At 53.5% G+C, this 26,894-nt stretch overlaps 9 protein-coding genes across 9 annotated transcripts; 3 read left to right on the top strand and 6 right to left on the bottom strand.

Moving 5' to 3' along the window:
* Positions 1-931: 931 nt before the first annotated feature.
* Positions 932-2,038, bottom strand: ELO2-0 (Elongation of fatty acids protein 2; the record flags this gene model as incomplete). Its single annotated transcript, XM_036642972.1, has 3 exons — positions 932-1,203; positions 1,278-1,560; positions 1,619-2,038. 3 exons carry the CDS (start codon positions 2,036-2,038, stop codon positions 932-934), a joined length of 975 nt encoding a protein of 324 aa, XP_036492477.1.
* A 4,191-nt stretch (positions 2,039-6,229) lies between these two features.
* Positions 6,230-7,461, bottom strand: CGCS363_v011122 (uncharacterized protein; the record flags this gene model as incomplete). The annotated part of the gene is made up of 2 exons (XM_036642971.1): positions 6,230-7,002; positions 7,053-7,461. The coding sequence occupies 2 exons, from the start codon at positions 7,459-7,461 to the stop codon at positions 6,230-6,232; spliced, it is 1,182 nt and encodes a 393-aa protein (XP_036492478.1).
* Positions 7,462-9,520: 2,059 nt separating this feature from the next.
* Positions 9,521-12,875, bottom strand: KRE33 (RNA cytidine acetyltransferase; the record flags this gene model as incomplete). Its single annotated transcript, XM_036642970.1, has 4 exons — positions 9,521-9,716; positions 9,774-12,560; positions 12,614-12,799; positions 12,856-12,875. 4 exons carry the CDS (start codon positions 12,873-12,875, stop codon positions 9,521-9,523), a joined length of 3,189 nt encoding a protein of 1,062 aa, XP_036491574.1.
* A 595-nt stretch (positions 12,876-13,470) lies between these two features.
* On the bottom strand, positions 13,471-14,556 carry CGCS363_v011120 (uncharacterized protein; the record flags this gene model as incomplete). The annotated part of the gene is made up of 2 exons (XM_036642969.1): positions 13,471-14,156; positions 14,214-14,556. 2 exons carry the CDS (start codon positions 14,554-14,556, stop codon positions 13,471-13,473), a joined length of 1,029 nt encoding a protein of 342 aa, XP_036492543.1.
* A 569-nt stretch (positions 14,557-15,125) lies between these two features.
* Positions 15,126-16,007, bottom strand: CGCS363_v011119 (uncharacterized protein; the record flags this gene model as incomplete). Its single annotated transcript, XM_036642968.1, has 1 exon — positions 15,126-16,007. The coding sequence occupies one exon, from the start codon at positions 16,005-16,007 to the stop codon at positions 15,126-15,128; it is 882 nt and encodes a 293-aa protein (XP_036491902.1).
* A 2,310-nt stretch (positions 16,008-18,317) lies between these two features.
* On the top strand, positions 18,318-18,957 carry sym-1 (the record flags this gene model as incomplete). Its single annotated transcript, XM_036642967.1, has 3 exons — positions 18,318-18,328; positions 18,385-18,545; positions 18,611-18,957. 3 exons carry the CDS (start codon positions 18,318-18,320, stop codon positions 18,955-18,957), a joined length of 519 nt encoding a protein of 172 aa, XP_036491901.1.
* A 777-nt stretch (positions 18,958-19,734) lies between these two features.
* On the top strand, positions 19,735-20,001 carry CGCS363_v011117 (uncharacterized protein; the record flags this gene model as incomplete). Its single annotated transcript, XM_036642966.1, has 2 exons — positions 19,735-19,785; positions 19,816-20,001. 2 exons carry the CDS (start codon positions 19,735-19,737, stop codon positions 19,999-20,001), a joined length of 237 nt encoding a protein of 78 aa, XP_036491898.1.
* A 1,591-nt stretch (positions 20,002-21,592) lies between these two features.
* On the bottom strand, positions 21,593-23,127 carry EAPA-1 (Endothiapepsin; the record flags this gene model as incomplete). The annotated part of the gene is made up of 3 exons (XM_036642965.1): positions 21,593-22,116; positions 22,170-22,658; positions 22,707-23,127. The coding sequence occupies 3 exons, from the start codon at positions 23,125-23,127 to the stop codon at positions 21,593-21,595; spliced, it is 1,434 nt and encodes a 477-aa protein (XP_036491897.1).
* A 1,923-nt stretch (positions 23,128-25,050) lies between these two features.
* WSS1 (DNA-dependent metalloprotease WSS1) lies at positions 25,051-26,422 on the top strand (the record flags this gene model as incomplete). The annotated part of the gene is made up of 2 exons (XM_036642964.1): positions 25,051-25,228; positions 25,278-26,422. 2 exons carry the CDS (start codon positions 25,051-25,053, stop codon positions 26,420-26,422), a joined length of 1,323 nt encoding a protein of 440 aa, XP_036491900.1.
* Between the last annotated feature and the right edge of the window lie 472 nt (positions 26,423-26,894).

Raw genomic sequence — 26,894 nt, 5'->3', positions numbered from 1 at the left:
TTTTAAAACTTTATTAATAGGTTTTTAACTATAAAGAGATCTCTAAGGAACTCTTTCTATAAAATAAGTATAATAGAGGTAAATATATAGCTTAGTATATATATCTTATTATTATTACTTAGTAAGCTTTTAATCTTAATATTAAAAATAAACTAAAATAACCTCTATTATATTATAAACTTCTAATAAAACTTAAGTACTATTAGTTAATTTACTAAGAATAAGAATAATATTAATAAGAAGCTTTAATTCTCCTTAGAATTACTTAATAATATAGTAACTTTAATTTTATTTAAAATTACTTCCTCTATTTATATACTAAATAAAATCTTATTAAAATATTATCTATTAACTACTATCTTAAATATAAAGTAAATTATAAAATAAATAATTAGTATAATAAAAAATAGAGGTTTTTAATATTAAAAATAATATATTTAAGTAAACTAAAGCTATTTTTAAATAATCTTAGCTTCTTAGAAATATTAAGGGGTTAGTAAAATACTCACTATTTATATTATAGTAATAATCTAAACTAATAGTAACCTAGCGTAATATATACGCTATATACAGCGCTAGCGAAGTAGCCCTTAGCAGAGTCTCCAAAACACGAAAATCATACCGATCAGACCCTAATTATAAATGGACAGCCTCTGTCAATTCTCGAATAGAAATACACAGGAAGCAAGTTAGTTGACATCAGTGAGCCAACACACGAATATTACAGGATTGCTTATTATCCAGCATGGCCTTGAACATCAAGCCGTTGACCACCTGCATTGACCGTTCCGCCACCCCCACGTCTTCTCCCCGCCACAGAACTCTACCTTGATGTTTGAAACTTCGTCCGACCTCGAGCTCTGATCCGTCCAGAGCCAGGATTTCCCATGGGTATCACCCGGTTTATACATGCACTCATCGAAATTACATTTCAGGTCTGAACTGGTGTCGTCGCGTCTCTCGCCGCAGCTGCCGAGAGGGCTGCCTTCTCCCTGGTGCCTGCTTTGGGCTTTTGGGCTGCCCTGCTGCGGCTGGCACTTCTGTACGTGGTGATGTAGAACGCCACGAAAAGCAACAGATATGAGGTGATGACGACGCAGCCGGTGACGGCCGCGGTGATTTCACCTTCGCAACGGGCGATGTGGGGGAGCCAGGGGTAGTAGACGTCGGCCCAGTGGTCGTAGCAGACGAAGTAGATGAAGCCTGGGTGAAGGGTATATAGTCAGCACCAAAGTTCTCTTACTTAGCGTTACGGAATTCATGGACGTGCGACTCACCAAGGTCAAGGACGAATTGCATGATTTGCAGCTTCGTAATCCACTTCTTCCACCACACTTTAACTCCACGGGCGGCTTGAAAGTAGTACCAGTACATCACGACATGGACAAGCAGATTCAGCGAGATAGGAATCCACGAGATGGGCGTGTTGCCGTAAAGCTGGGTGAAGCAGAGGAAGACTGTCGCGGGATGATGGTAGCAGTGAAGGAAGGTGAGGGGCTTCTTCTTCGCCATCAGGAAGACGGTATCGATGAGCTCGTAGTACTTGACGAGGTAATTGACCTGTTTTTAGACGTTAACTAGGGGGTTGGGAATGGAAATCTGACTCCTGATGACTTACATAGTACAGAGTGACCAACGGCTGGGTGGCGCCAGCGTACGTGCAGATGTTGTGGTAAAGGCCATCGCGCCAGAGTTGCGGGACGATTTGCTCGACAATCAGAAGAAGCAATCCTGCGCTCAGAACTGAAAGAAAAAGGTTGTGAATCTTGAAAAGGCCGTTGAGTTCGATAGGCCTGCGTTCCCGCATCACCTCACGTCCGCCAAAGATGACGACCAAGTACAGCGCGATAATAGCCAGCGTCTCCGTCAAAGTCGAAAGCGGCGTGCTGCCGTATGCGTACTCGAACTCGCTGGCCGGATACCCCGCAATAGAGGCGAAAACCTTGTCAAAGACTCTCCATGGCGACAATATCAGCGACGGCGCCTCTTTGGCGATCGTGATGCTGTGGCTCTTGAAGGTGAGGTTATCCAACGACATGTTGAAGACGACGACAAACCACCGGGAATGTTTGCTAACCGGGAAGGAATCGGGTCTGCTAATGGAGTGAGAGAGATGGCAACTTGTCCGTCTGCACACCAAACTCCAAGACGTCTTGGTTTTATTGCTCAGCCATCATCGAACAACTCAAGGCCTTGGTTTCATCTGAAGTTTCCATAAAGGTGACGGCATGCCTCCGCTCTAAAGCGGTTCGCAGACGGGAAACTTGCAGCGTCTGGCCTGCTAGTTTCCGCAGCCTAGCTCTGGGGTGGTGTGGCGGCTCCTTTAATCATGGCAAACTTGAAATGTTTGCCAAGTCAGCTAATTGTCGACTTTACTGCAGTCTGAATTCGGTTTGGACGATGTGAATGAGTCGGGCCATGCACAGTTGACAACGGCCAGCTTCCCACCCCAAGGTTCACCACGGGCGGGTATTCAATGCGCCCTGTCTTTTAGCCTTTGAAGCACAGCCAAACCGTGAGGGGATATCCCTTCTCTGAACTTTCCGATGGGAGCCGTTGGACGGTCTGATTTGTCGAGGGTGAGCTTGCCGGACAACCTCCATGCTTGATGGATTACGCCGCGCGCTGGCCCATGCTGAACCATAAGTATCGCTTGCCCGAAGGTGCGCGCTCTAGGAATGGGATCTTCAGTCTCGACCGTGGTCTCGAACGGCTGTTTCATACGACTCCTTGCAACTCAATCGCGATCGACTTGTCAACACTGATTCAGGACATGACTTCATAGCTTCAGAATTGCACGACTCTGATGGAGCTTCGTAAGCCGAATGAACTACATCGCCTCGAAAATAAATCCTCTGTCAAGACTTTGGTTGAGGTTCGCCTCATTTCAATTGAAACCGGGACGTCATTACGATGTTTAATTCGAATGTCCGGAGAACGAGATCAGGGAAGATCTTGGAGGCAACGTCCCTAGAGAATGAATTTCATGAACTTGAAAAGACAGAGCTAACACAACTTGAGGTCTTTGTCTGCGGAAAACCATAGACACGACTCCAAATCCTGTTGGAAACGAAACACCGATCATATTCCCACGTTGGCTGGAGGTTCGGTTCATGTTGCTGTCCAGACTTACGATGAAGGTCTCTCACATTCGGCCACCTCACTAAGCGGCAAGGAGCCACAACGGAGATTAGAACAGAGCTTTCGAACTTATGGAAAGCATTACAGCAAGACCATTCCAATGTTTTGCGAAAATCTTGTAGTAGCTCGCCTGTGGGGCTCAGGACGGTAACCCTTCATCATTGTCATTGTGACCTCAATCATCAACCAATCAACTCAATCCTCGATAGTCTAGTGGTGAGGATATCGGCTTGTCATTCTACGATTCGCCGGGGACCGGGGTTCAATTCCCCGTCGAGGAGTTACAGGAGCTTGAACCTGGCTCATTTCATTTTTGCTGAATTTTTCGATACTGTGGGCGAGTTGCGGAGTCATTTCATGCCCTGGTCCGGATATCCACATCTGCTCCGGCAAGTTGCGGATCACGGCGACAAGTGGGGCTTAGGAGACTTGCCGTTTCTGGCAACCGACGGAATGTGAACGGAAGGGACACTATCACGAAGTCGACATCGTTTGATAGTTTGGCTTGTTTAAGAACACGGTGAGGTTTGAGAATGACTGTGGAAAACTGGGACTAACATGGACATTATGGATGTCACGAGGGTATCGCGTTCACCTGCGTCAAAGTCACAGCTTGAAGTATGTTATGACACGTGCAGCGTATCGATCGGTAGAAAGTATATGAACCCTAAGCTATCAGTCAAAGACTGGTCCAGAATCCTTGGCATTGCCAAGCTCGAGTCACGAACATTGCGTCTATGTGTTTTGAAAGACGAAAGGGTATGTCATCTTCTTGGAAATACTTTAGATTCATTCATGAATCCAGCGTCTCCCTACGCATTCAACTTGGAAGCCCGAATATACGAAGGCAGCCAACTGCAAGCGGCACTTACTGCAAGGCAATCGTCGTCAAGAATCGCGGAACATCTCTCGGAGAACTGGATCTTCGACTTGCTTCTAAGTATCCAAACGAATACCAACTCAAATCCACGTATGGTTTTCACCTCTCGTCATTCCCACTAGGTGAATGAAAAGAAATATCCCAAGAAAAATGACGGAGGCTCGCGCAGCAACTCATCATACCCGCCATGATACACCTGATGCCTCTTTTTGATCGTATTAAAACAGGACACCGAGTTGGTATATAATTTCCTGTACGTTGGAAGTCAAGATAACCTCAGACGGGCCTACATGGCCGGCAGGGAACCCAGATGGCCTCGACAAGACAACTACTCGCGTGCATTTTCTCCCTGTCAGTTGGGGTATAGCGGAGGCCACACATCATGAGCTCGTAGTTTTGATATATTATGTTTTCCTCGTGGATGTGCAATAACTTTACCAAAATCCACTTTATGAATTGGAATGGTTTAAACCGGATGGCATTGTTGTCCACGCCGAGACCGACCAAACTGGTGACATTTCCTCACATTTATGTCATCACGGATGTGATCTTTCCAGCTCGTCATTTTCAGGAGGTTCTTTGGAAAGTATATTCCGGGAACGCTGACCTTAGCGGTATGGCTGATGTTCAGATAATGAGCTGCCTGCCACATAGACGTAGATATTGAGAGTTCGTGGCGTGGAGCAGGTGTCAACTCATAAGCAATCAGCAACAGCCTCCAAGATTGTCACTTGTAACACTATCCCGTATTTCCATGATGCGATTACTTATACCAGATCCAGATAGTGGACCAGGCCAGGCAAATTTCTCAGGATTACTGATGGTATGGAAGGTGTTCACGGCTGATAACTTGCTCGAAAGTGCCGAGAGCCCGTCACTCTACGAACGAGTCAAGTGACCACTTGGTATCAGGGATAGAGGAGCTAAGCTGAGGCGTGTATGAACCCCGAGACTCATCTATCCTTTCTGAAGGACAGCCAAATAATGCCAGTCATTCTCCTGTTCCTTGGGACAGACTCTCAGTATTTGAGTCTTCACTGTCATTGACTCGCAGAATACGAACTTTTGGGTAAGATAAGCATGCTGCAGAAGTCTCACCCTCTCCGCTGTGAGGAATATGCGGGAGAATATGACGGCTCCAAGAGACGTTACAGCATACTTGTCTCGCAATTCGCAGACTTTGTAGATGGTCACCGGCGCGTGGAAGGTGCGAACGGGGGTTTGTCACCGCCTGCCTGCACCCTGGATGATACCTAAAGGCATGCGATCTCATTGATGGTTCGTTAGCGATGCAGTGAGCTGTGTTTGCATATCCGTCAAACTATATGAAGTGCCTTTTGTAAACTAAGCTTGGATTCCTGTTCCTAAGACCTTGGAACTGTTGCCAGTCAGGGTATTGAGTGGCAGGTGGTACCGCGCCTGCCCAGAACCTACCTGCCTGCCTGAGTCTGTCTGCCTGACAACTAAGGGAAGCTGCGAGTACCCTACAAGAAGGTGAGTTCTGCCTCCGATTGTCAGGGGGAGACGTCCCCCGCAGACTCAAACACAACGTTGGTCGAGTTGGTCTGACAGACCGATTTGTAAAAACCGTTGGTTTTTCGTAGGGTTCGAATCAGGGCTATAGACTATGGTACCATGTCGAACCCGAGCTTTTTTGTCTTTTTCTCATCATTTCCCTTTTGTTTCTCTTGCTTCTCTTTATGTGTTCCTCTTTTTACAAGCAAAAACAAAGTCAAGGAGGGAAGTTTTCTTCGTCTTAAGCGTGAACAGGGAGCTGCTTTGTCGACCTGCGCTCCTGCCTCATTGACGATACCTTCAGTGGCCAAGGTAAACTGGGACTATCATGACTTCAATGAGTACGTGACATCTTCACCGGATATTCACCCCCGCCCCCCCCCCCCCCCCCCAGGTACACAACCTGAAGACAACGCTCTGACTGATGTCCAGGGGCCACAAGCCAGCCCATCTATACCAGGCAACCGTTTCACATAATTAGGAATCAAGGCCAAGGTGGTGGAATAACTCATACGCAGCTCAAAGCCGCCTCATCGTGAGTTCATTATTTGTTACATATTACATGCACAGAGATCTCTAATCGTCGTCTCATGGATTCTATACTCTTGTCCAGACATCATTCAAAATAACATTTCCCAGTCATGACATCCTTCGGCATAAAAGATACTTCACTTGCGTCTGAAAACGCAGCGTCTAATACCTCTCCCGCTCCTGCCTGCGCATCTCGTCGCGGAAGGCATTACCTCCCTGCGCGCCCGTGTCGTGGAAGTCGAACCGGTCAGAGGTGGGCGTGCCCGCCAGGCTGCCCAGCGCGTCGCTGTCCCTCCTCGGCCGTCCCGTGCCCGTGTGCTGCTGCTGCTGGTACTGCGGCTGCTGCGGCATCGGGTCGTCGCGGTACTGGTACCCGTCGGGGCTGATCTCCCTTGTGCGCAGCGCGATGCCGCGGTCCTTGCCGCGGAACACGCTCTTCCTGACCTTGGCGCCGAGCCTCTGCGCGCGCGACTTGCCGACGCCGTAACCGTGCCTCGAGCGGCTCATGATGTTGCCGAGCCCGATCGTCCGCGTCTTGCGGTTCCAGATGCAGCCTCCGATGAGGCAGATGATGAGGAACCCGAACACGGTCGGCAGCGCAATGTACAGCTCCTGGCCCTTGGGGATCTTGGCGCCTTCGGGGTGGTACGTCGCGCGCTTGGAGACGAGGACCTGCGGGCCCGTGATGTCGGTCTGCGCGACGCCGTTGATGGTGTAGGTCATGAGCAGCTCGATGGTCGCGTTGTCCTGGCCCTTGGGGATCAGGCCGCTGCTGACGGTCCAGGCGTAGTACCCGTAGGCCGCGAGCTGGGATGACTCGGTGTCCTTGTTGAAGACGATGTCGCCGACCGTAGTGCCGTTAACCTCCTTGCCCTTGATCTTGACGCGGACATCGGTCTGGTTGCCCTTGATGAGGACGGAGGAGTCCCAGGTCACTACACAGGTCAGTCATTCGTTGCTCCCTGGTGGAGTTACAATCACATACCATAGTAAGTCGTGTCGGTGTACAGCGTGCTTCCCTTGGCCGGGTCGCAGAACGGCGCAAAGTCGCCGTCGGAGTTGCTGCAGGGGGCGAAGGCCCCCTGGCCGTTCTTGTGGTCGGCGGTGGGCACGGGCGGGGCGCCGGTGCTCGTGGTGACCTTGACGAGCCTGAAGTCGGTGATGGTGAAGACGCTGCCGGTCAGCGCGTTGGGCGCCGCGGAGGCGTAGGTCGGGGTGCCGGAGATGGTTGTTGGCACGGGGGTGACAGTGCTGGGCACGCCGTCGCCGGCGACGCTGATCCAGGCGGCCGTGGGAGCGAGGACGTCTGCGCGCGCAGCGAGGGGTGCGGCGGGGGTTGGGGCCGGGGCGGCAATTGCGCCACCGACGAGGAGGGCGAGGGCGAGCGGCTGCATCTTGTTTTCTGTGGGAGGGTTTCTCGATTGGCTTCTCTTTTCGTCTCCTTTGGTGTTGAAGAGAGCTTGGCAACGACAGTGGCGTGTGTAAATACACAACGAGGGAGTGACCGCGACGAATGAACGTGGGTGGATCGTAAAACGAGGGGACTGTATCGCGTCGAGCGAAGACGGGCAGGGTTGATTGACGGCTCAAGCTCTCTACCCTGATGGAGCTGGATGAAGTTGAGGGTGAGGAAGAGAGGAGGAGATGGGACGATCCAATGTTTACTGGGACGCCTTTTTTGGGGAGACGGGGGAAATTTAAAAAGTTCAGGTCAACCCCCAGGTCGCGGAGGTGGACGTGCTCCCCCAACGTGCATGATCCTACCAGGGCCAAAAAGGTTCCTCAGTGGACAGGATGGGCGCTGTGGAGTGTCTTGTCGCCCGCCGGCAGGGGGAGAGTCAGGAACGCCAGGAACGCCTAGAACACGCACCCCACTGCCGAGATTGGCTCTTCAGGGGGGAGGAGCGTCGAAAAACAGGCTTAATTGGCGTTGGCAGCTGGGTGTTTTGGGGAGGATCCTTGCCGAGTTACCGTGCTGCAGCGAAACATTCTCGATGGGCGATCGAATGATGGGTCGAGGGTTTGATTGGTCAATGCCTGGATGGCTTACACGACGGTCCACCCTTGGACTTCACCTGGTCAAGTCAAGGTTCACGAATTCATGCGATGAAAAGATAAGAGCGGTTAATTGATCTGTAAGTAAGCAAAGGCTGAACTGGCCGCTGTCCGAAGCAATGTCGACTTTGCGACGTGTTGAGCAAGTATGGGTATCAAACCAACGCCTCCCGTTTTTCGTTATCCATCGCGTTATGCCCAGCCCGCTGTCGGGTCATCTAGGCTATCCCGTGTGGTTGCGTCAATGAGGCATCATCATAGGACCATTAAACTCCCTCCGTCTCCGCACAGGAGGCCGAACATCTTCTGCGCTTGTATGCGTAGACGTCGACGGTCTCGGAATGGGTCTCGCCCCAGGATGAACCTCCGCCTGCGCACTCCCTGACGCACTCCCTGCCGCACTCCCCGCAGCGCTACCCGCCGCGCTGCCCCGGACCCGTCCCCATCCCGACCCCTCCTCCGGCTTGAAATTCAGCATCACGACAGGCAGCTTGCGCTGGTGCGGCCGTCCGACCTCCAACGGGTCCGTAAACGCCTGTGGCCGGAACCGTCTAAACCCCAGCTTGATCCTCTCCGCCTCGATCTTCTCGACCTTGGTCCTCGTGTCCGCCGTGCCGTTGGCGTCGTTCTCGGTGTCCTGCTGCGCCTTGGCGGCGTGGCCGGGACACTGCGCGTTGGGGCAGCGGCCAGGCAGGATCTCCGTCTTGGCCTCGCCGTCGAGATGGGGGCAGTCGCGCGGTTTGGGGATGGAGTCGAGGGGTGTTCTGAAGCCCCATTTGATCTCGCGGTAGGACCAGATCCAGGAGGCGCACAGGTGGTAGTGCATGTGGCGGTGGAAGCCGCACTTGTCACAGAAGGCGATGGTTTCGGTGCACATGTTGGCGGTGTCGTGGATTGTTCCTCTGTTCGGGATGGGGATGTCGGATTGTCTTGGTCAGAACGGCAGCATGCGCGAGTATAGAAGTGGGTTGTATTTGATGGGCGATGATGGTAAAGTCGTGATATTCTTGCGTGTGCATCGGGGTCGCTTAGAAGAGGTGGGTGTGTCGGAGGATGAAAAGTCGGAGAGAGGTGAATGGGCTGCAGAAATCGGATCGCGAAAGGGAAGGGACGTTGTTGAAAATCGAAAAAAGGTAGGAGAGAAGGAAGGTGCCTTGGTGCCTTCTCTTTTTGGGGCCCCCCGTCGACAGCAAACCATCGTCAGCAGTCACCAGACCCATCAAACTCATGCTTCTTCAAATGGCCATAACATTAAATTCTACTCAAATCAAGAAACCTCTCATATAAACAAGAAAGATGCCAGTTGAACTCCAGGGCCCCTTTTTGTAGGACAAATACCGCAAAACCCTTTTGAGAACGATGATGCTTTTACACTTTTAGTCATCCTTTACAACCCGTTCAGCTCCTGTCCTTCTTGTGCTTCTTCGCCTTCTTGTGGGACTTGTCCCCGAAGGCCTCCTCGTAGACGTCTGCCGCCGTGGGCCCGGCCTTGCGCTTCGACTTGCTAGTCTTGACGCTTACGACACCAGACTTGCCGTCCTTGACCGCCTGCTCTGCCTCCGCCCAAGCAGGAGCGTCGCCGTCGACTTCGTACCTAGATGGTTGTTAGTCCGAGGTTCCTTTGTAATATCACGGACAATGCAAGACTTACTGGTCAAGGGGAAGGGAGTCAATGAGCTCACGCTGCTTCTTGCGGAGCTTCTGCAGAGCCTCATCGCCTCCCTCCTCGAGTTCATCCTCGAGAGAAGTCTCAAGAGGCTGGAACCTCTGGTCCACGACTTCATCGTCGTGAGCTCCAGAAGCATTGTCCCTGCTGACACCAATGGCGTTCTTGGGAAGCTCGGCCTCAACAGCGGCGGATACGAGCGTGCTGAAGTGAGACGTGACCTTGCGAAGGATCTTGATGAACATGGCCAACAGCTGGGAATTTGGCAGAGACAGCTCCTGAGAGATGGCGTCCATGTCCTTGCGCTGCAGACCAATGGCCAGCAGGATAGCCTGTTGCACGCCTGTCAACTTGATGTTGGCCTTGAGCTTACCGGTGAAGTAGAGGCCGGCAAGCGTAGGGACAAGGTCAAGGATGACGTGGTAGTCGAGCATGTTGTTGGCGTACGACTCGAGACGCTTCAGGTCGAAGGGCGTCAAGAGTCTGTCGAGCTCGACCTTTGTCAGGGCTGTGGGCTCAGTGCCATCGAGCTTGGCACCAGTATTGGCGGACTCGTCAATGCTAAGCGCGACAATGGACTGGAACTCTCTGAACTGGTAGGACAGCAGAGATTGGAAACGACGCTGGAAGTCCCTCGCAAAGGCGCCGAGCCATGTCTGGTCTCCGGTGCTCTCCAAAGGCCGGAGCATGACGCACGTGTGCTCGCCAGTCAAGTCGTTGGCGGTTTGTCTAAGGTAGACAGGGGCAAAGTTGGCGCGCTTCCAGAACTTGTGGAGAGGTTGCGTCAAGCCGTAGCTGACACCGACATAGTCCAGAGCTGCAGGCCTAATCTCGGAGAATCTGGCAAACAGGGGCGGCAGTTTCTTGATGTCTCTGACTTGGATGTCATCCGCGAGCAGAGAAGTGTTGGCCAGCTCTGCGTCGGTCACTCTCGTCAACGTCTCCTCCATGCCCACATCAGCATCCTCCGAGAGGTTCGTGAACTTTTGCTCGTAGAAATCGGTAAGAAGCTGGAGAGCCTTGGTGCCGTAGCCCATAGACACGTACTCGGGGTTCGTGGCTATCCTGACGACACGAGCACCGGAAAGAGAGGCGAACTCGTCATCCTGGTACTGTTGACTGACGAGCCAGGGGATCAAGTCACCAGAAGGCCTTTGTCCTCTGCTCAAGCTGTTAATGACGCTCTGCCTGCTGATCTTTCCTTCCAACGCAACCTGAATAACACACAACGGCTCAGGGAGCTTGCCGTCTGTTGTCGGGGCGATAAGCACATAGAGTTCGTGGGCGGGGGCGTCGCTCATTAGCTGAAGGTCGTCAGGTGAGTTCTTGTAGTGGCTGGCAACGTAAAGCGCCACCATCTGCTGCAAGAACTTTTCGGGAATGGGGTGGAAGGAGAAGAGGGTGTCCCGGTTGACCTTGAGGAGCTCGCACTGAGACGGGTCGGGGCATCCCTGGGTGCTGGCCTTGGCCTTGGGAAGGGTGGCGTCCAGACACAGAAGCTTGTTCAGCCACTTCTCGACTGAGTCACCCTGGGCGTATCTGATGGGCTCAGACAGAGTGATTTCGCGAAGAGTGCGACTGCCCTGAAGGCTCGAGGCCTGGTCCTTTGCGGCCTTGCCTGTTGACCGGTCTGCAACCTCCGTCTCGCCGTTGGTCTTGGCCCCAGGTCTTGACTGCTCTCTCAGCTGCTTGATGAGCTTCAGGGACAGCGAACGACCGGTTCCTTCGTAACCGTTGATGGTGGACGCCATGAAGACGAGGTAGGGGCCCATCAGCTTGCGCACCAGGGGCAGAGGGATAGCAGCGGCCTCGTCGATAACGACGAGCTCAGCCTGGCCAAGAACGTGCGCATCCTGTGGCCTAATGTATTGAATAGTCTGACGGTGGGCGCGGTGGATGTTGACTCTGACAATGGCCTTGTTGAAGTCGGGGTTCGTGGACTGGATAATCGAGTAGTCGGCGTGGTCCGCGTAGCCGAGCGCATCGAAGCCCTTGAAGACGAACTCGAACAGCGTCTTCAAGTTCTCGGGTGAGGGAGAAGTGATGAAGATGTTGCTGTAGCCGTGGGCAACAGCAGCCGCAACAGCCACACCCATGGCAGCAGACTTTCCACGACCTCTGGCAGCCGTAAGAGTCACTGTGCTCCTCAAAGTTTTCTCCGCGATAGCATCCACAAAAGTCAAAAGCGCCTTGGCCTGATCGACCGTCTTCGCCAGGGTAACCAGGGAGCCGACTGGTTGGGTATCTTGAAGTGACTCCTTCATCTCCTCCAGCTCCACCTGTGCGGCCGTCTTGGGCTGGTCGTTCTCCGCCGCTGGCAAAGCCTTGACGCTCTTACCGCCGGAAATGGGCAAGACGTTCAGCTCGTCGTCAATAACCAAGCAGGAGTCGCAGCTACCCAGCGACAGAATGAATCGCTCGTTGAAGCGGGCAACAACGTCGTCGTGAGCCTCGGTGCGGTATCTCGAGTGGATGTCCATAGACATGGTGTACAGCTGCTTCAAGCTGCTCATGCCCTTGAGCAAAAGAACCACCAGACCACCTCCCTCAACCGTCTCGATCGTCCTGGCGAGGATATTGGGCGTCATGGCCTCGAAGTCTTGCAAAATGCACATGCCGAACGTGTTTCCCAGTACCTTCTCGGTCTCCTTGTAGTAGACGTATCGGATGTTATGGAGAGAAACGAAGAGCTCGAAGGGATCCTCGTTGTTGGCTTCGCGGATGCCTCGCTTGATTTCTTTCTTGATCTTGGTCTCGCGCTTCTTGCGGTGACTGATAATGACTTTGTCAGCTGGCTTTCCTGTAAGCGCGTCGAGGGATTCTACCTGGTGAAGCCGAGAAGCTTGTTCTTGTATGCCCACAAGACAGACTTGTTCTGCTTGATGTCCGCCTGGGACATGATGTAGTGAAGGTGAACTATGACATCCTTGGAACGGTCACCGACAACCACGAAGAAGCTGCGCTTCTTCTCCTGGATGCCATTGCGAATGAGAGCGGGAATCCGCTGATCTCTGTAGTAATGGGTGAGCAATTTGATCGCAGAAGCATATGGAGCTTCACAACTTACACTGCCTTGCGCGTCGACATCTTGAGAAGCTTGCAGACGGCGTGAGGTTGTAGAGGGGGGGCAGGTCGGATTTGCTATACTAGGCGCAAACTCACGGGCGTCGCAGACCTTAAGAAAACCAAAAATTTGGCGGAGAGAACATTTTCTGCCGGGCGGTCAGCTCCCTGATGGACACTGGTGGTGGGGTGCAGCAAGTTTTCCCGCTAGGACCACCCCACTACTGTGTGACCAGCCACGCCTGGTAAGATCACCACCCAAGTCACGTACGATCGCTCAAGATAAGGAGCAAGTCATGAGAATCTTGAAGCCGTGAATTTCCTCCTTCCCTCATGTAGCTACTAATACACTTCGTGTTGTTACAGGATGTCTTTGGCGTTGAGCAGGCTCTGAGTCTCTCTTGGGGACACGGCGTGGTCATGAGTGATGCAACAGTTGATCATTGCTATCTGATGCAAAGGCTGTCTCTCGCTTTCTATGTAGTCGTAATGATGACCAAGGAAAAAGGAGACAGCGTTTATGCTAGGCCGAACACCAATTATGAGAGACCCATTTCCCGAAATGCGTAAGAAGAATAGTGAAGAAAACCGTGGGCTTGTATATACAGCCACCACCAGCTTATATTCTGTCTAGCTTGCGGCGCAGGTTGCGCGTGCGCCTCATCAGCTTCTTGTACTTGTGCTTCTTCATCTTGAGCTTGCGCTGACGTCTAACACTAAGGGCGTGCATGGTGTCGTTGCCTTGCGCCTCGTCGAATCTCATCTGGCGCTGGGCCATGCGCTCGAGGAACGAGCGCGGGGCCTCCTCGTTCATGATCTTGGGGCTGTGGGCGAGGACCTGGATCTGTCCGTCGGCGTCGGTGCTCTCCTCGATCGTGAACATGGCCTTGTAGACGCGGTGGTGGGGGGCATCGTCAACTACGTCCTCAACGGCGGACTCGGCGTGGGCATCGGTGACACCCTCCTGCTGAGGCGCTGGGGGAGGGCGGAAGGGAACGAATTGTCCGGCCATGGCATTCAGCTGGACATAGACGCTCGACTCGCTGCCGTCGGCATGCTTGAGGTCAATCTTCTGGACAGGCTCGCCTGACGCATCGACCTCCTGGTTTGTGACGGTCATCTTCGCCATAGCGCCCTCGATATCGTCGGCCGTCCTTGATAGCGTGTTGATGACATCGGCGGTCTTGTTGGCGCGGGTTCGAGGCTTGAAAATGGCGGCGAAAGCCTCTTCGGTGACACTCTTGGGCATGCTGTGGGTCACTGATATCGGCCGGTGGAGGGAGAAGAAGGTCGACAGTCCCAGGGCTGCGGGCAACCAGTCAGTGTGATCCATATTGATACCATCTCAGACTTAAGACGTACCCTCTTGCGACAGGTGTTGTGTGCTAGGCACGCTGGGCAGCTTTTGCGCAGCATCTCTGTTGGCGCTGTCCTTACTCTTCCGTTTCCGCTTCTCGCCGCTGGCCTTGGCGTTCGAGCTCGATGCCGAGGCGTGGACGTTCTGGCCGGCGGGTGTCTCCTTGGAGCCGTTGTTGTTCGGACTCGAGGGACTCGAAGAGGACCATCGTCTCTGGTGGCCACCGGGTCTCTGGACCTGTTGGAGGTTGAAGGTCGCAGCCGCTCTCGGAGCGGAGGTGCTGAGGGAGGAGACGAGGGGCGACTGAGGGGCCGAGGCGACCACGCGCCGCACCGATGAGGGCAACATTGTCGCCAGTGGTACGGGTATCGAGCGATCGGGGGAGGTGACGGTGTTTTGGGAGGTGGTTGAGGAGATTTGAGGCTGATGCCGACAGAGTCGGTTGATGGTTGGCAAACCCGGATTTGGCCGCAGAACGGGAAAAGCTCACATCCACAGATACCTGGTTACTTAGGCATCACACCGGCGCACAGACCACATTCGCCTTTCTCCCGGGCCCTTCTAAGCGCTGTGTAAATTGCTGTTGAGCTTGGGATGAAACAACGTTCAGTCTGGAAGACGGCAGCGGTTGTTAATTCTCAAGGAATGACGCGAATGTTTGTTCCAGAACCTCTCACCGAACATGGTCCTCCTTTTACTGTTATTGGGGATGGGCTCAGGGTAGACGGTCACGGGATCACAAGCGCCGATTGTGCATGACCAACACTCGCGCAATTCCAAGTCACCGCCCAGCTAGCTGTGACACACCGCTGGTCAGTCTCCAACACAACCCAGCCTCTCGTCCTTGGAAGTGCAGCATTACTTGCATGGACTCGGCACATTGTCTTGTAAGACGATCCATTATCTCTTTATCTCTCCTACCCCTCGAGGGAATATCCCACCTCCCCCGCTTCCTGGCCCAGCTTGACAAGCATTCTCCGCATGTTTTCAGCCCGAGCCCGCTCCTTCTCGTCCAGCACACCGAGGTCAATCTTATCTGCCCAGCCTTTCAGTCCGTGTTGCAATACATTACGCGCCCGCAGATTGCTACCGTTCACATGGCCGGCGCTTCCATGGAGTGTCATTCGCTCCTTGCTAGCAACGTAGGCCCCTCGATGTAGAATATTGTTGTTGTAGAACACAATGTCTCCCGCCTTGAGCTCCACCAGCAGCTGGTTCGGAATCTCCTTCTCGTATGGATCCGCGTTGCGCTCCACGTCCGTCCTGGCTCTGGTGTGTGATCCAGGCACAACGATAAGGCTAGCGTCGTCATACAAGGCGAGGTTCCACTGCGCTGAATAGGCTGGCTTATTGAGACGATCAAGCTCCTCGTCAGCAGTGGCCGTCGCCGGGATGTCGTCTCGATGCCATCGCAGCTCGAAATCGTGGTCCGGACGGATGAGCAAGTTGAAAAGCTCCATGACGAGGTCATCGTCAGTGCACTGCAAGAGCTGCTTGGTTGGCTCAATGACAGCATCGGAGAAATACGTTCGGATGAAGACATCGTTGTTGGGCATGTCCGGGTGCATCATTCCCTGCACGCCCCAGATGCCCTCCGCTGGCGGCTCAGGGCCGGCGAGCGGCCATGGCGGAAACTGCTTCGGGAGTGTGCGTACATTGGGCCATTTGCCGGCCCGGGCCAACGCCGTAGCTGCTTGGGTTGCCTCCCGGAGTTTTGCGAGCTGTCCCTCGGACACAATCGAGGGAACAATAACGAAGCCATCGCGGTTGAGGCGTTCGAGCAGGTTTGAGGCTATCATCGTTGGATATCGCTTTGATCCTCGAAGGTCACACAAGAGGTGGTCTTGAATCCTGATCGATTAAATGTTCGAAGTATGCTGAATGCGACCACCGAGATGTCAAGAGCCGCACGGTAGATACTCATGCACTAGGTGTGGCTTGCAACGTTGCAGCGGCTCAGAGGGTGCCCCCGAAGGATCCCGGCCCTGCTTGGTAGTATGGTGGAGTTGATGAGAAGGTCAGAACCCACCCGAGGACACTCCCGCGGTAGTGGACGATAAGAGAAGTTGCGCTCAACGACGTTGTGTGAAGTGTGATTCTGTCGACGTACTACTATTTGCTGATGAGTCCTAATCACCTATGCCGGACTTATCGTTCCGAGAATGAAGTCGGTTTGTTCTTGTCAGATCTACGTTACTACTCCCCATCGTCCGGAGTTTCTCCTCGTCTTCCCCACCACCGGAGCTCACAGGCCACACCGAGACTGGCGCGGAGTTCGCAGCTCCCGATGAGCCGCAATGACGACGACCACCGACGAGGTGCCCGGACCATTAAGCTGCTAATACCCATATGTGGTCTACAGGCGATTTCGTTCACCCATCTCAATGTCACGAACGGGCGAGCCTGGATATAATGGCTCAATGCAACCCCTTTCGTATTGTAGATGGACTGCCATTCCTGATGTCAGTTCAGTAGTTGAGGGAGGTGCGCCGTCCGTTGCGTCCTTCCCATGCAGCCTGAGAAGTCATCACGAGATACGTGCCTTCCATCTTCAACCCCTGCCCGGCTCTAGGAAAGCTCCTGCCGCCCTCTTTATCTAGCCATTAGGTTCATTTGACATGGCAAACCAGGCACCAGCTTCTTGCGCCTTCTATTGCCACCGGCCGTAGGTAACCTCTCGCTTGCCTCTTGCCTCTTGCTTGCCTGCCTACCTCAGGCAGAAGGTGGGCGTAACCTGGAAGGCCTCACCTGCACCTCAGGCAGCCAGGGTACGTACCAATTTACTGATTGCGGGCCACTCGCGAAAATCTATATAAACCTCGCCAGTCTCCCAACTTTTCAAATTTCTTTTCCTCTTTTCTTTTCTTCATACTTACCTTATCTGGCCGTTTCTGGGGATCAAGAAATCCGGGCGGCAGAGAGGGAGGCCTGCATTGCACATCGCGGAGTCGACCTCTCTCGATTGCCCTTCGGGGCCATCGTGGGTGCAATTTTTGATATATCCATCGTTTTCATTGTGTCCGTTGCCTTGCGCAGCGGTATGAAGAAGACGCAATCCATTGGGCTGAGGTTTGCATCGGTGCTGGTGTCGGAGGATGGTATTAAGAGCATGTCGGGGAACTCAGAACAGGGCTCGTCGTTGTCTTCGACTCCAGCGACAACATTGTTAGGCAAGCGACGCCGTCGATTTTGTGAGTGGAGATAGCTCATTGAGTACTGAGGTCTGGTGAGCGAAGGATGTCGCCTGGGCGGGCGGAAGCCAGCAACGCCCCGAGCCCGAGACGCGTCTGGCAGCGACAACGAGGTCGCGTTGGCTTTTTGCCTGTCGAAAATCTCCGCCTCTTCGTCCGCTGTATTTATGTTTCCACGATTGACTTTTTCCTATCGACCACGCGCAAAGGAAACCCAGAAAGCTCAAGCTGCGGAATGGGATCAAAAAGCTTGGGAATGATAATTGAGCCAAACCTCATTCCTGCACCCCAGATTGTGGATATGGACATCGTGGGGCTTCGGGGAAGACTGGCCGGATGGAACATGACCCCGAGTATTGCATTACGCATCGGCACGGAGATCTGCTTTTGGAAATCCCGACTCGTGGCCAATCCAGCATCTGGCTGCGAGGCAAGGAAAAGTCCCTTATCGCGATGGCCCCGAGTAATAAATCCCATATTCCCTGAGTCTTGGGTAGGAGCTTAAACCAGAGCTTCCCGCCTCACCGTCAGATCAAAGTCGTTTCTTTTTCCAGATGTTCTAGATTCCCATTGATTTTCGCCTCTCCTTGTGATTGCACCACTCCATTCAAGCCAGATGGAAAGAGCTTTGCCGTCACGTGCAGCAAACAGAAGCTACCGATCGTCATCCACCTTCCTTGCTGGGGCAGCACCCTCCAAATCTTGAAGCGCGCCTCTCACCTCTCACCCTCCCCAACTGACCAATTCACATCGCCCAGCCTCAATTCACTCGCTCACGACCTGTTTCATTCTGTGTTGATCAAAGTTCCCTCGGTCTTATTGAGCGTCTCATTTTTCTGCGTCGTTTCTTAACTAGATTGAATCGCAAATCCAGCCCAATCAGCTCGGTTTTTCCACCAATCTCCAACGACCTTCACAATGCTCGGCTGGTGAGCCTCATCGCAATATTGATATCGCTGAATCGCATCACTGACTGTCCCCACAGGTATCAAGCACGACTTGCGGCCCGCCCGCTGCTCACCCAGAGTATCACCACCGCCATCCTCTTCGCCACCGGTGACCTCACCGCCCAGCAGCTCGTCGAGAAGCGCGGCCTCGAGAAGCATGAGTGGGCTCGCACCGGCCGCATGGCCCTCTACGGCGGAAGTGAGTTTGATGCCCCGCTCCCCAGCGAAATCTCTGGATGAGCAAGCCCATGCTGACTTCACCAGCCGTCTTCGGCCCCGCCGCCACGACCTGGTTCAAGTTCCTCCAGAACAACGTCGTCCTCCGCAACAAGAACCTCGAGATCCTCGCCCGCGTCGGTGTCGACCAGGGCGTCTTCGCCCCGGTCATGATCGGTGTCTTCCTGTCCTCCATGGCCGTCCTCGAGGGCGTCCCTCCCCAGGAGAAGCTCGAGAAGAGCTACACGACGGCGCTCACCTCCAACTACATGCTCTGGCCTTTTGTGCAGATGGTCAACTTCAAGCTGGTCCCTCTGCACCACCGGGTCCTGTTCGTCAACGTCATCAGCATCGGATGGAACTCGTATCTCAGTTTCTTGAACAGTCAGAAATAGAGCGGTCACCGGGGGCAGGCAGGCATTGGCGTTGGTTAGCGGAGGGGGCTCGTCTAGCGTATATCACCAAGACATGCGTGCACTACAGATTTGGGCTTCGGGAAATGTGGCAGCAGGATAGACTAGGTTGGGGTGTTGCAGGTGGTCGAGGTCAGGGCCAGCATATATTTACTGCACCTTACATGGTTGCAAGAGTAGAGCCAGCAGCTTCGTATATGCAATTCAATCCAAGAGATTCTTCAAATGTGTCATCATTGCCGCGCTGGCTCGGAATGACGCTTCGCACCATACTCCATGGGCAACCGCAGGTCAAACATGGCTGATTCTTCTCGCCGCTCACAATCTCAAGGCACATGCTTGGTCGCGGGCTTCAACATTCATCTCCAGTCATTACAGACCAACATCTCTCCCACGTGCTCGTGCGGCTGTTCTTTTGGGGCTGTTTCTTCCCCACATCGTGCCGAATACTGCCTCTTTCCAGAAATTGAAGAATCTGGGGCAAACCCGAGAGATGGACAAGCATCAACATGACTCGAAACGAGAAACATAGCAACTAATACCGGACAAGCCACTTCGTGATGCTAATATCGACGTATAGAATACGAAAAGCAGCATTTGCTACCTGGATATATAAGAAAGTATGCACCACGCCGCCGAAAGAGATCCCGTAGCTACTGTAGACCACAGACTCGATGCACCTCTTCAAAACAATCAGTCTATCTCTACCTTCACCCACCTCGCTTCCCTCAAAGATCCCATTTCGACCGAGATCTCACCATGGTGCGCCTCATCCCATCCGTCCTTGCCATGCTAGCCGTGGCATTGGCGGTACGTGCCTGCGACTACTGCCAGTGCAAGTTCACGGACGGGTCCCACTGCTGCACGACCTCGACGTACGCCCACAGCTGCGAGGAAGTCTGCAAGAACGCCGCGCGGTACGGCGACGACGTCAAGTGCAGCGCCGGCGGCCTCTCCGAGTGTATTGGCTACTTTACTGCCAACGGGCGCGCTCAGTGCAACAGCCAAGCCTACGATTTCGACTAGGAAGCTTCTTGGGTTGTGTCGAATGGGTCAGTCTACGTGTCCGGGAAACTGAAAAGAGTCGGAGAAATGCTGACTAGGTATGTGATAGTGCCTTCGACGACCGGTCTCAGATTGGTGGGCACACCGTTGGGGACTGACTGAAGACTGCACCCTTCGTAAGAACAACAAAGGCCAAATTGGGGCTTGAAGATGTATTTAAACTGGAATGGGCCAAATGTATCAAAATCAAAGATGGAAGAGGGCAATCTCTGCCACCGGGAATTGTCAGGTACTTCTCGTGGCCAAATCTTTTGCCTCCAGCCCGTACCGGTGAGATAGCTGTTGAGCAAACCGATTGCCACCACATAACGACGATGTATCATCCCGCATGGTCTCTGTCTTTGAAACAACCGGCTGAATACATAAGGAGAGATTATGAATCGAAGGTCATCCCCGAGAACATGCCCAGATTCACACTCTTCTCTGCCCTCAAGGCGGCGAGACTCCAGACACGACTCGAAAGTATGGAGATCAATGCTTTCACGGAGTCCTTTCACATTATTGTTTTGAGACTTCATGTCATCTACCAAAGGATTCCTCATATACACAACGAGAACGGCCGGGCGTTGGCAAGGGGACTGAGGCAAATCTCGCGACGACAACGTCGGTCGACGATGTCTGGCGTGTGGTGGAAGTCCTGTCGTCGATAGAAGCTGATGCAACCTCCGAACAACTTTGCCGCAAGACATGAACATGTTCACAATCATCATTCACATAATCTAAAAGCAGATGAACAAGCCCAGAGGCTTTCCCACTCAATGAGCCGCTGGAACAAGCTGACCAGATAGTTGTACGGTGAGATTCAGCTGAGCCTTGCAATAGGAGAGAGCTTTCTTCTGCCGTTCATTGCGATCGAGATTGTTATATAAGAAGGATGGACGTTATCTAAGCCATAATCGGCAAACAAATTCAAGCCTACGTTGAATCCCGTTGGAAAGGGACCACATTCCGTTGTCAAAATATCGATACGTGTAGACTTTTCTAAGTACCAAGCCTTGCCGCCGTCCTGCGTGTGAAGGCATTGCGAACTGTCTAGGTATTCCGAATTTGTTGAGGAAGAATACGACGAATCTGTTGGCGGACGACAGATTTCAAGAGCAAGGGTTCGATCTCGACGTTGTAATGTTCTGTCATAACTATCTGGTGGCTGCTGAACAGAGCTCGCGATCATTGTTTAATGAAAGAAAAAAGTGAAAGAGAGCCCATTGGTTGCCTGATCGTCATATCCGATCCCAGGCTGCACCGGTACATATACGCTATGGAAGCTTACTTGAAGAGTGCTTCTGCAGGGCTTTGTGGCATCGTGATTGGTATTAACGTAACTAATAGTTCAAGTGGTCGACGATGAGACAGCGGGGTAGTGGACAGTAGCAAATAGGCAACATTATGTATGTTTATTTCTGTATCTATCTTCAAACCTGAACGCTGTCGTAACATTTCATTGACATGTGGTGAGAACAATGCATAAACCATCCAAACAACGCCATCTATGCCGGGGCACCCAGCTGTTCGCGATGCCTTGCCCGACTGCTATATCATGGTCTATGGTCTATCACAACGGCTTGTTCGCAAATCCAAGCTCGTTGGTTCCGCTTTTAGAACTAAAGACGACAAATTGACTCTTCAGGAACACATCGCCGTAGATCGCGAAGGGCAGCGTCGCCGCGCTCTGGATCCCGCCGAAGCACGTCGTCGACGTCTCAATTGTCTGGCCGTCCACGGGGGCGAACTTGATGAACTCGCCGGGGACTACACCCTTGTAGGTGCCCATATCGACGGTGAAGGACGGGATCGAGTCCTTGCAGTTGAAGACGTAGCCGCCGTTGGTGTTGTCGAACTGAGCACTGGCGATGTTCTTGTAGTACGCCGAGACGATGTTGTCTGGGAGGAGCATCAGGGTCGTGCCCGTGTCGGCGATGGCTTGGTGGGGCGCGGAGGTTGCGGCGCTGCCGTTTGAGCCGACGGAGAAGCCTTGGGCGGTGAATTGCCAGAAACCCTGGGTTGTGTTGGCTGGGACGAAGGCGATGTCGCCGGTGAACTCTGTCGTATCGATGTAGCCAAAGTTGTAGTTACCAGCTGTTGGGATGATTAGTTCGCGAACTTGGTGACTGGAGAGAGGTTTCAAATACCTGCGCCCTTCTTGAGGTTGGCAGTGAAAAGCGGCATGGCGAGGTTGTTCAAGGCATTCTCAAAGAATGTCTTCTGCTTGGTGGGTGTGACGGTGTTAATGGTTCCGAAGGCCAGACCAACGAGTCCTGACTGGTTCTGGTTGCTGGTGAAGGATGCCGAGACTGTATTGGCAGACTCAATGGCCTGGCTGTCGACTGTGACCCCGCCGATGGTCACCTTGTCCGTGTAGACGGAACCGCTGGATGAGCTGCCGTCACCGTACGAGATGGACCATGTCGCGCCAGTAACAGCCTTGGCGGTTGAACTGTCCTTGATCTTGTAGATCGTTTGGCCCCCTACTTGGCTTGCAGGCGTCTCACTACTGAACACCCACAAGTCGGACGAGCCGGTGTCGAAGTTGAGGTTCAGGGTCTGAGGAGGTGTGCCAATTTGTACCGGGCAGAGGTACTGGCTGTCGAACTGGGCCGGGATGGCGGCGACCTCACCACCTAATGACCATCAGCATGGTTTAGGCACATATAGAGTTGAAAACTGACCATTTCCTGTGGTGCCATTGCCTCCCGCTCCCGGCGTTGTGGTTGTGCCGTTGCCCTTTGAGCCTCCAGAGCCGTTGTTACCACCCTTCCCACTCCCATTTCCCTTTCCCTTTCCTCCTTTGTGTCCGCCTTTCGATCCGTTCAACAGGCCTAGTTCTCCCAGAATCTGATCAATGAGACCTAGAAGATCATCCGGAATGGGATGGTTGAACTTGGAATAGGCTCTGGCCAGGGCAATGGGTCCTCGTCGATTTCCATAGTAAAAATCGGGGTTGGGAACCTGTTCTATCCGGAAAGCCCCGCCACCTAGAGTGGAAATCTCAAACCTGGAGATATCGGACTTCTTTGAAGGAGCCGCATCAGCAAGATGGGCAAAGAACGGAACGAATGCTGCAATCGCAGCCGAGTTGGCGAACCGCATGGTCACCTAGAGAAGAGAAGGCCTGGCGAAGGAATGAAGCCCGGCGATTAAGGCTCACGGAGCTCTATACGGGAAACAAGCGAAAAGCGAAGAAGTCGTCTAAGCAGAAGGAAGCATGGAGCCAACAACGCTTGAATTGCGGAGAGCCAAGGGAAGATATGCACACAAGCTTTTGCCAAGTGTGATTCTCCATCTTGCCCACGCATAGATCAGCTTCGGGGAGACCGTTTCGAAATGCGCGATTGCGCAGTCGCAAGTGGGAGATCTCAACCCAAGCGATTACGAATCGCAAATAGAAAAGAAGAATCCGCCATGTCTGCGGAGACGAGAGACCAGGGGTACAGAATGGTTCGAGTTTTACTGGTAGGAGACCGGGTCGACCGCCATTGAAGAGGCGCATCCGTAGACAACCTGCGACAGTCGATCAGGCATGCCATCTCAAATAGATTCTTCGCGGGCACTGTCTTCTGAAGACGTCGGCCCGGTGTGGTGGCCGTATGCTTGGCTTCCGAAACACTGTGAGTCGGGCATGCGACCCCTGCCCGCAAAGCTGACCAAGTCGTGATGCCGAACTTCCGGAGTCGTCACGGGAGGCGTCATGGGAGGGTTCACCTAAAGGGCATGCGTCTCCGGCTCCGTAACCGACCTTCGTGAACCCGTCGTTTCGGTTTTCTCAGCGAAGAGACCCATCATCTGAAGTTGCCAGCGAGATGCGACGAAAAATAGGCGTTCTTGATTGTGGTTTGTCCATGTCAGAATTGGCAGCGCCGGAGCAAAGTTTAATGTGACCAGTCAACGGAAAGCCCAATGGGGGTGCCGGTCGGGATGCGGGCGGGATTCATGCATTACTGAAACAGCGTCTCCGTCCTGAACGTCATCAGCTCGTCTGACTTGGACAACCACTTGGCCACTCAGCTGGTATGCCCAGTTGGGATTTGGTCCTCTTCCAACTTGGAAGAAAAGCTGCGCAAATTCCAAGGTTGAACAAGTTGGCAGACGTGAGGTTACTTGATGGCACAACAAGGTTTCACAGTCGGCAACTGCCGCACGAAAGATCCAGACACGAGCTGGAATGTTGTCCTTAAGTAAATGGTCATCTGAACCGGCGCCGGCCCAGATTCCCGATGCCAAGTCGGCATCCAAGGAATTCGTTGTCGAAGGGAGGTCGTCGGATTTGAAGTAAGCGCAAGCGAACCGATGGTGTAGTCACTTGGCGCGGCAGATCGCTGCGAGTTAATCTCTGCAAGACATCTCTGCCCTGTTTTGTCCAAACATCTGGCTGCACCACATCAGGTTTTCCGGGCTTCCACCATTCCGCTGCGTGGCTCGGTCAGCCGGCCAATGGTGACTGGAATTTTGGTGATTCAGGGTTCGACGACAAAGTTGGTTCATGGGTAAGGTGACAAGGTCAACGCCTCTTCCAGATTTGACAGCTGAATCGACCACCCGAAGGCGGAAGGCGGGAGGGAGAGCATGTCACTGCCCGCCCGCCCTGAAGGTTCCTGCCCGCAGCAGCTGAAGCTGAGTCATCAAGCACCCCGCCCCCGCCTGGGCTTTTGTGAGCTGGACGTCCAGCGCGAGTCACCTGCCCAACATTCACCGCCAAGCTACACTGCCTTGCTGGCCACCAACGCCTTATCACCGCGAGGCATCAAGCCTTACGCGTCTTCGTGCGTGTCGTCCACTGCTTACGATGCGAATGACTCTCTTTCTGAGCGTTTCTATACACCTTTCGGCGATGTGCATCGCTTTCCATTCGATACCCCTGCTGTTTTCTCTTTCCTGACTCTCCTTGTCTCCTTTACTGCTTCTCTGCGGGCGGCGTCCCTGAAAACCTTCACCGACGTCACTCCATCTTCGGCTTACACAACATTGCGGACACACCACCTTTTTGACCGGGCCGCGGGCAAAAATACAGCCAACATGCCTGAACATGATGCACTCATTTTCTCATACTCCCACTTGGTGGACTTTCCGCGGGCCAGCGATGCCCTCCAAATCCTCAAGAAAGTTGCCTCTCTGGTGAAGCCCATCATGCGGGCGAGGGGTTGGAAGGTTCGGGAGCTTGCAGAGTTCTACCCTGATCAGGCGAATTTGCTTGGTATGTGGTTTTGCCTGCAGTTGCTTCCCGCCAACTAACACTGATACAGGCCTCAACGTCAACAGAGGGCAGAGAATTCTGGTCCGATTGCGATACCCCGGCGACCGATCTTTGTTTCTGCCCATAGAGCAGGTCGTCGACACCATGCTCCACGAGCTCTCCCACATTGTCTTTGGACCACACGACGGAAATTTCCACGCCCTGTGGAACCAGCTACGGGATGAGCACGAGGCACTCATACGGAAAGGGTACACGGGCGAAGGTTTTCTCTCCGATGGCCAACGCTTGGGAGGCGGCGGCCGGATTCCAATGCAAGAAGCTCGCCGCCTTGCCCGGGCGGCTGCCGAGAAACGTCGTACTTTGACCAAGAATTCGGGAAAACGCCTTGGTGGTACTGGGCCTCGTCCCGGATCAGACATTCGGCGAACAATTGTTGGTGCTATCGAGCGCAGAAGCAGCACTTTACAGGGTTGTGGGAACATGAACCACAATGACCGAGAGATTCAGCAAATTTCAGAGACTGCAACGCGAAACGGCTTCCGTACTCAAGCCGAAGAGGACGCTGCAAATGAAGCAGCAATCGCTCAGGCACTCTGGGAACTCGTGCAGGAGGAGGAAAAGCAGCGTTACGGAGGCTACTACGTCTCTCCGAGTGCTCAAAATCCTACCGGCAACGGGGGTGGGTCCGTCATGGGAGACTTCGAACCGAGAAGCAACAGCGCGCCACCTCCGATCCCCGGACCGGCATCCAGACCTACGCCCCCGCCGCCGGTGCCGAGGCCCGAAACCCGACCGCCAGTGATCGCAGCCCCACGGCCCCTGCCAGCTCAGCAACGGGGTTGGACGTGCGGGGTCTGTACTCTACATAATCCTGCCAACTTCCTATGCTGCGACGCGTGTGGAACAGAAAAAGGCCAAGATCCTCAGCGCCAAGTGTGGACGCCAAATGCCGAGAAGCGCGAGCGTCAACGGGCATCAGTAGCCTCAACGGCGGGTGGAACATCACAGCCAGAGACGATAGATCTTACACGCAGCCCGCCAAGGAGAAACAATAGCGTCGGCGTTGCTGCCAACCACGGTGTACCAGCCCCGGCGAAACCCCTGACTTGGGATTGTTCCTTTTGCGGCACGACCATGGAAAGACAGTGGTGGACGTGTTCAACGTGTGGAGTGATGAAGGACAATTCCGCTTGAAAGAGCGGGGAAGTCTGAAGAAGCGAGGCCGAGACGAACTCTGACATCCCAAACAGAAGAAGAGAAGGGGTCCACTGGATCCTTCAGGGTCCAAATGACGACATGGTCGATGATACCCTTGCAAGCTGAATAGAGCCGCGCAGCCTAGATCATGCTGTATGATTTGTTTGAGGCGAGAAATCGAATATTGCGACGCACTCCGGACGGAATGACATAATGGGTGGCTTGTGGAGGTTGTAAACACTCCCTTGGAGCTAGGGCTTTGTTGGCAAGACAGATGAATGTGAAGTCGAGTCATGGAACGAATGGCACGGTTGGCACGCTCCGGGCACATGTCAAACAAAGCCAGCACAGGCCACTTGGCGTTGCTTCGCACGCACAACTTTCGAGAACATGTCGAGGGATTGGCGTGGTCTGGGCCAATCCTGATTGCTTGATGCGACACCGGTGCACCCAAATGCCTGCTTATGGC

The sequence above is a fragment of the Colletotrichum siamense genome (genome assembly GCF_013390195.1).
Source record: "Colletotrichum siamense strain Cg363 chromosome Unknown KSG_Cg363_contig07, whole genome shotgun sequence".
NCBI classification, from domain to species: Eukaryota; Fungi; Ascomycota; class Sordariomycetes; order Glomerellales; family Glomerellaceae; genus Colletotrichum; species Colletotrichum siamense.
This window is presented reverse-complemented; position numbering and strand designations above follow the sequence as displayed.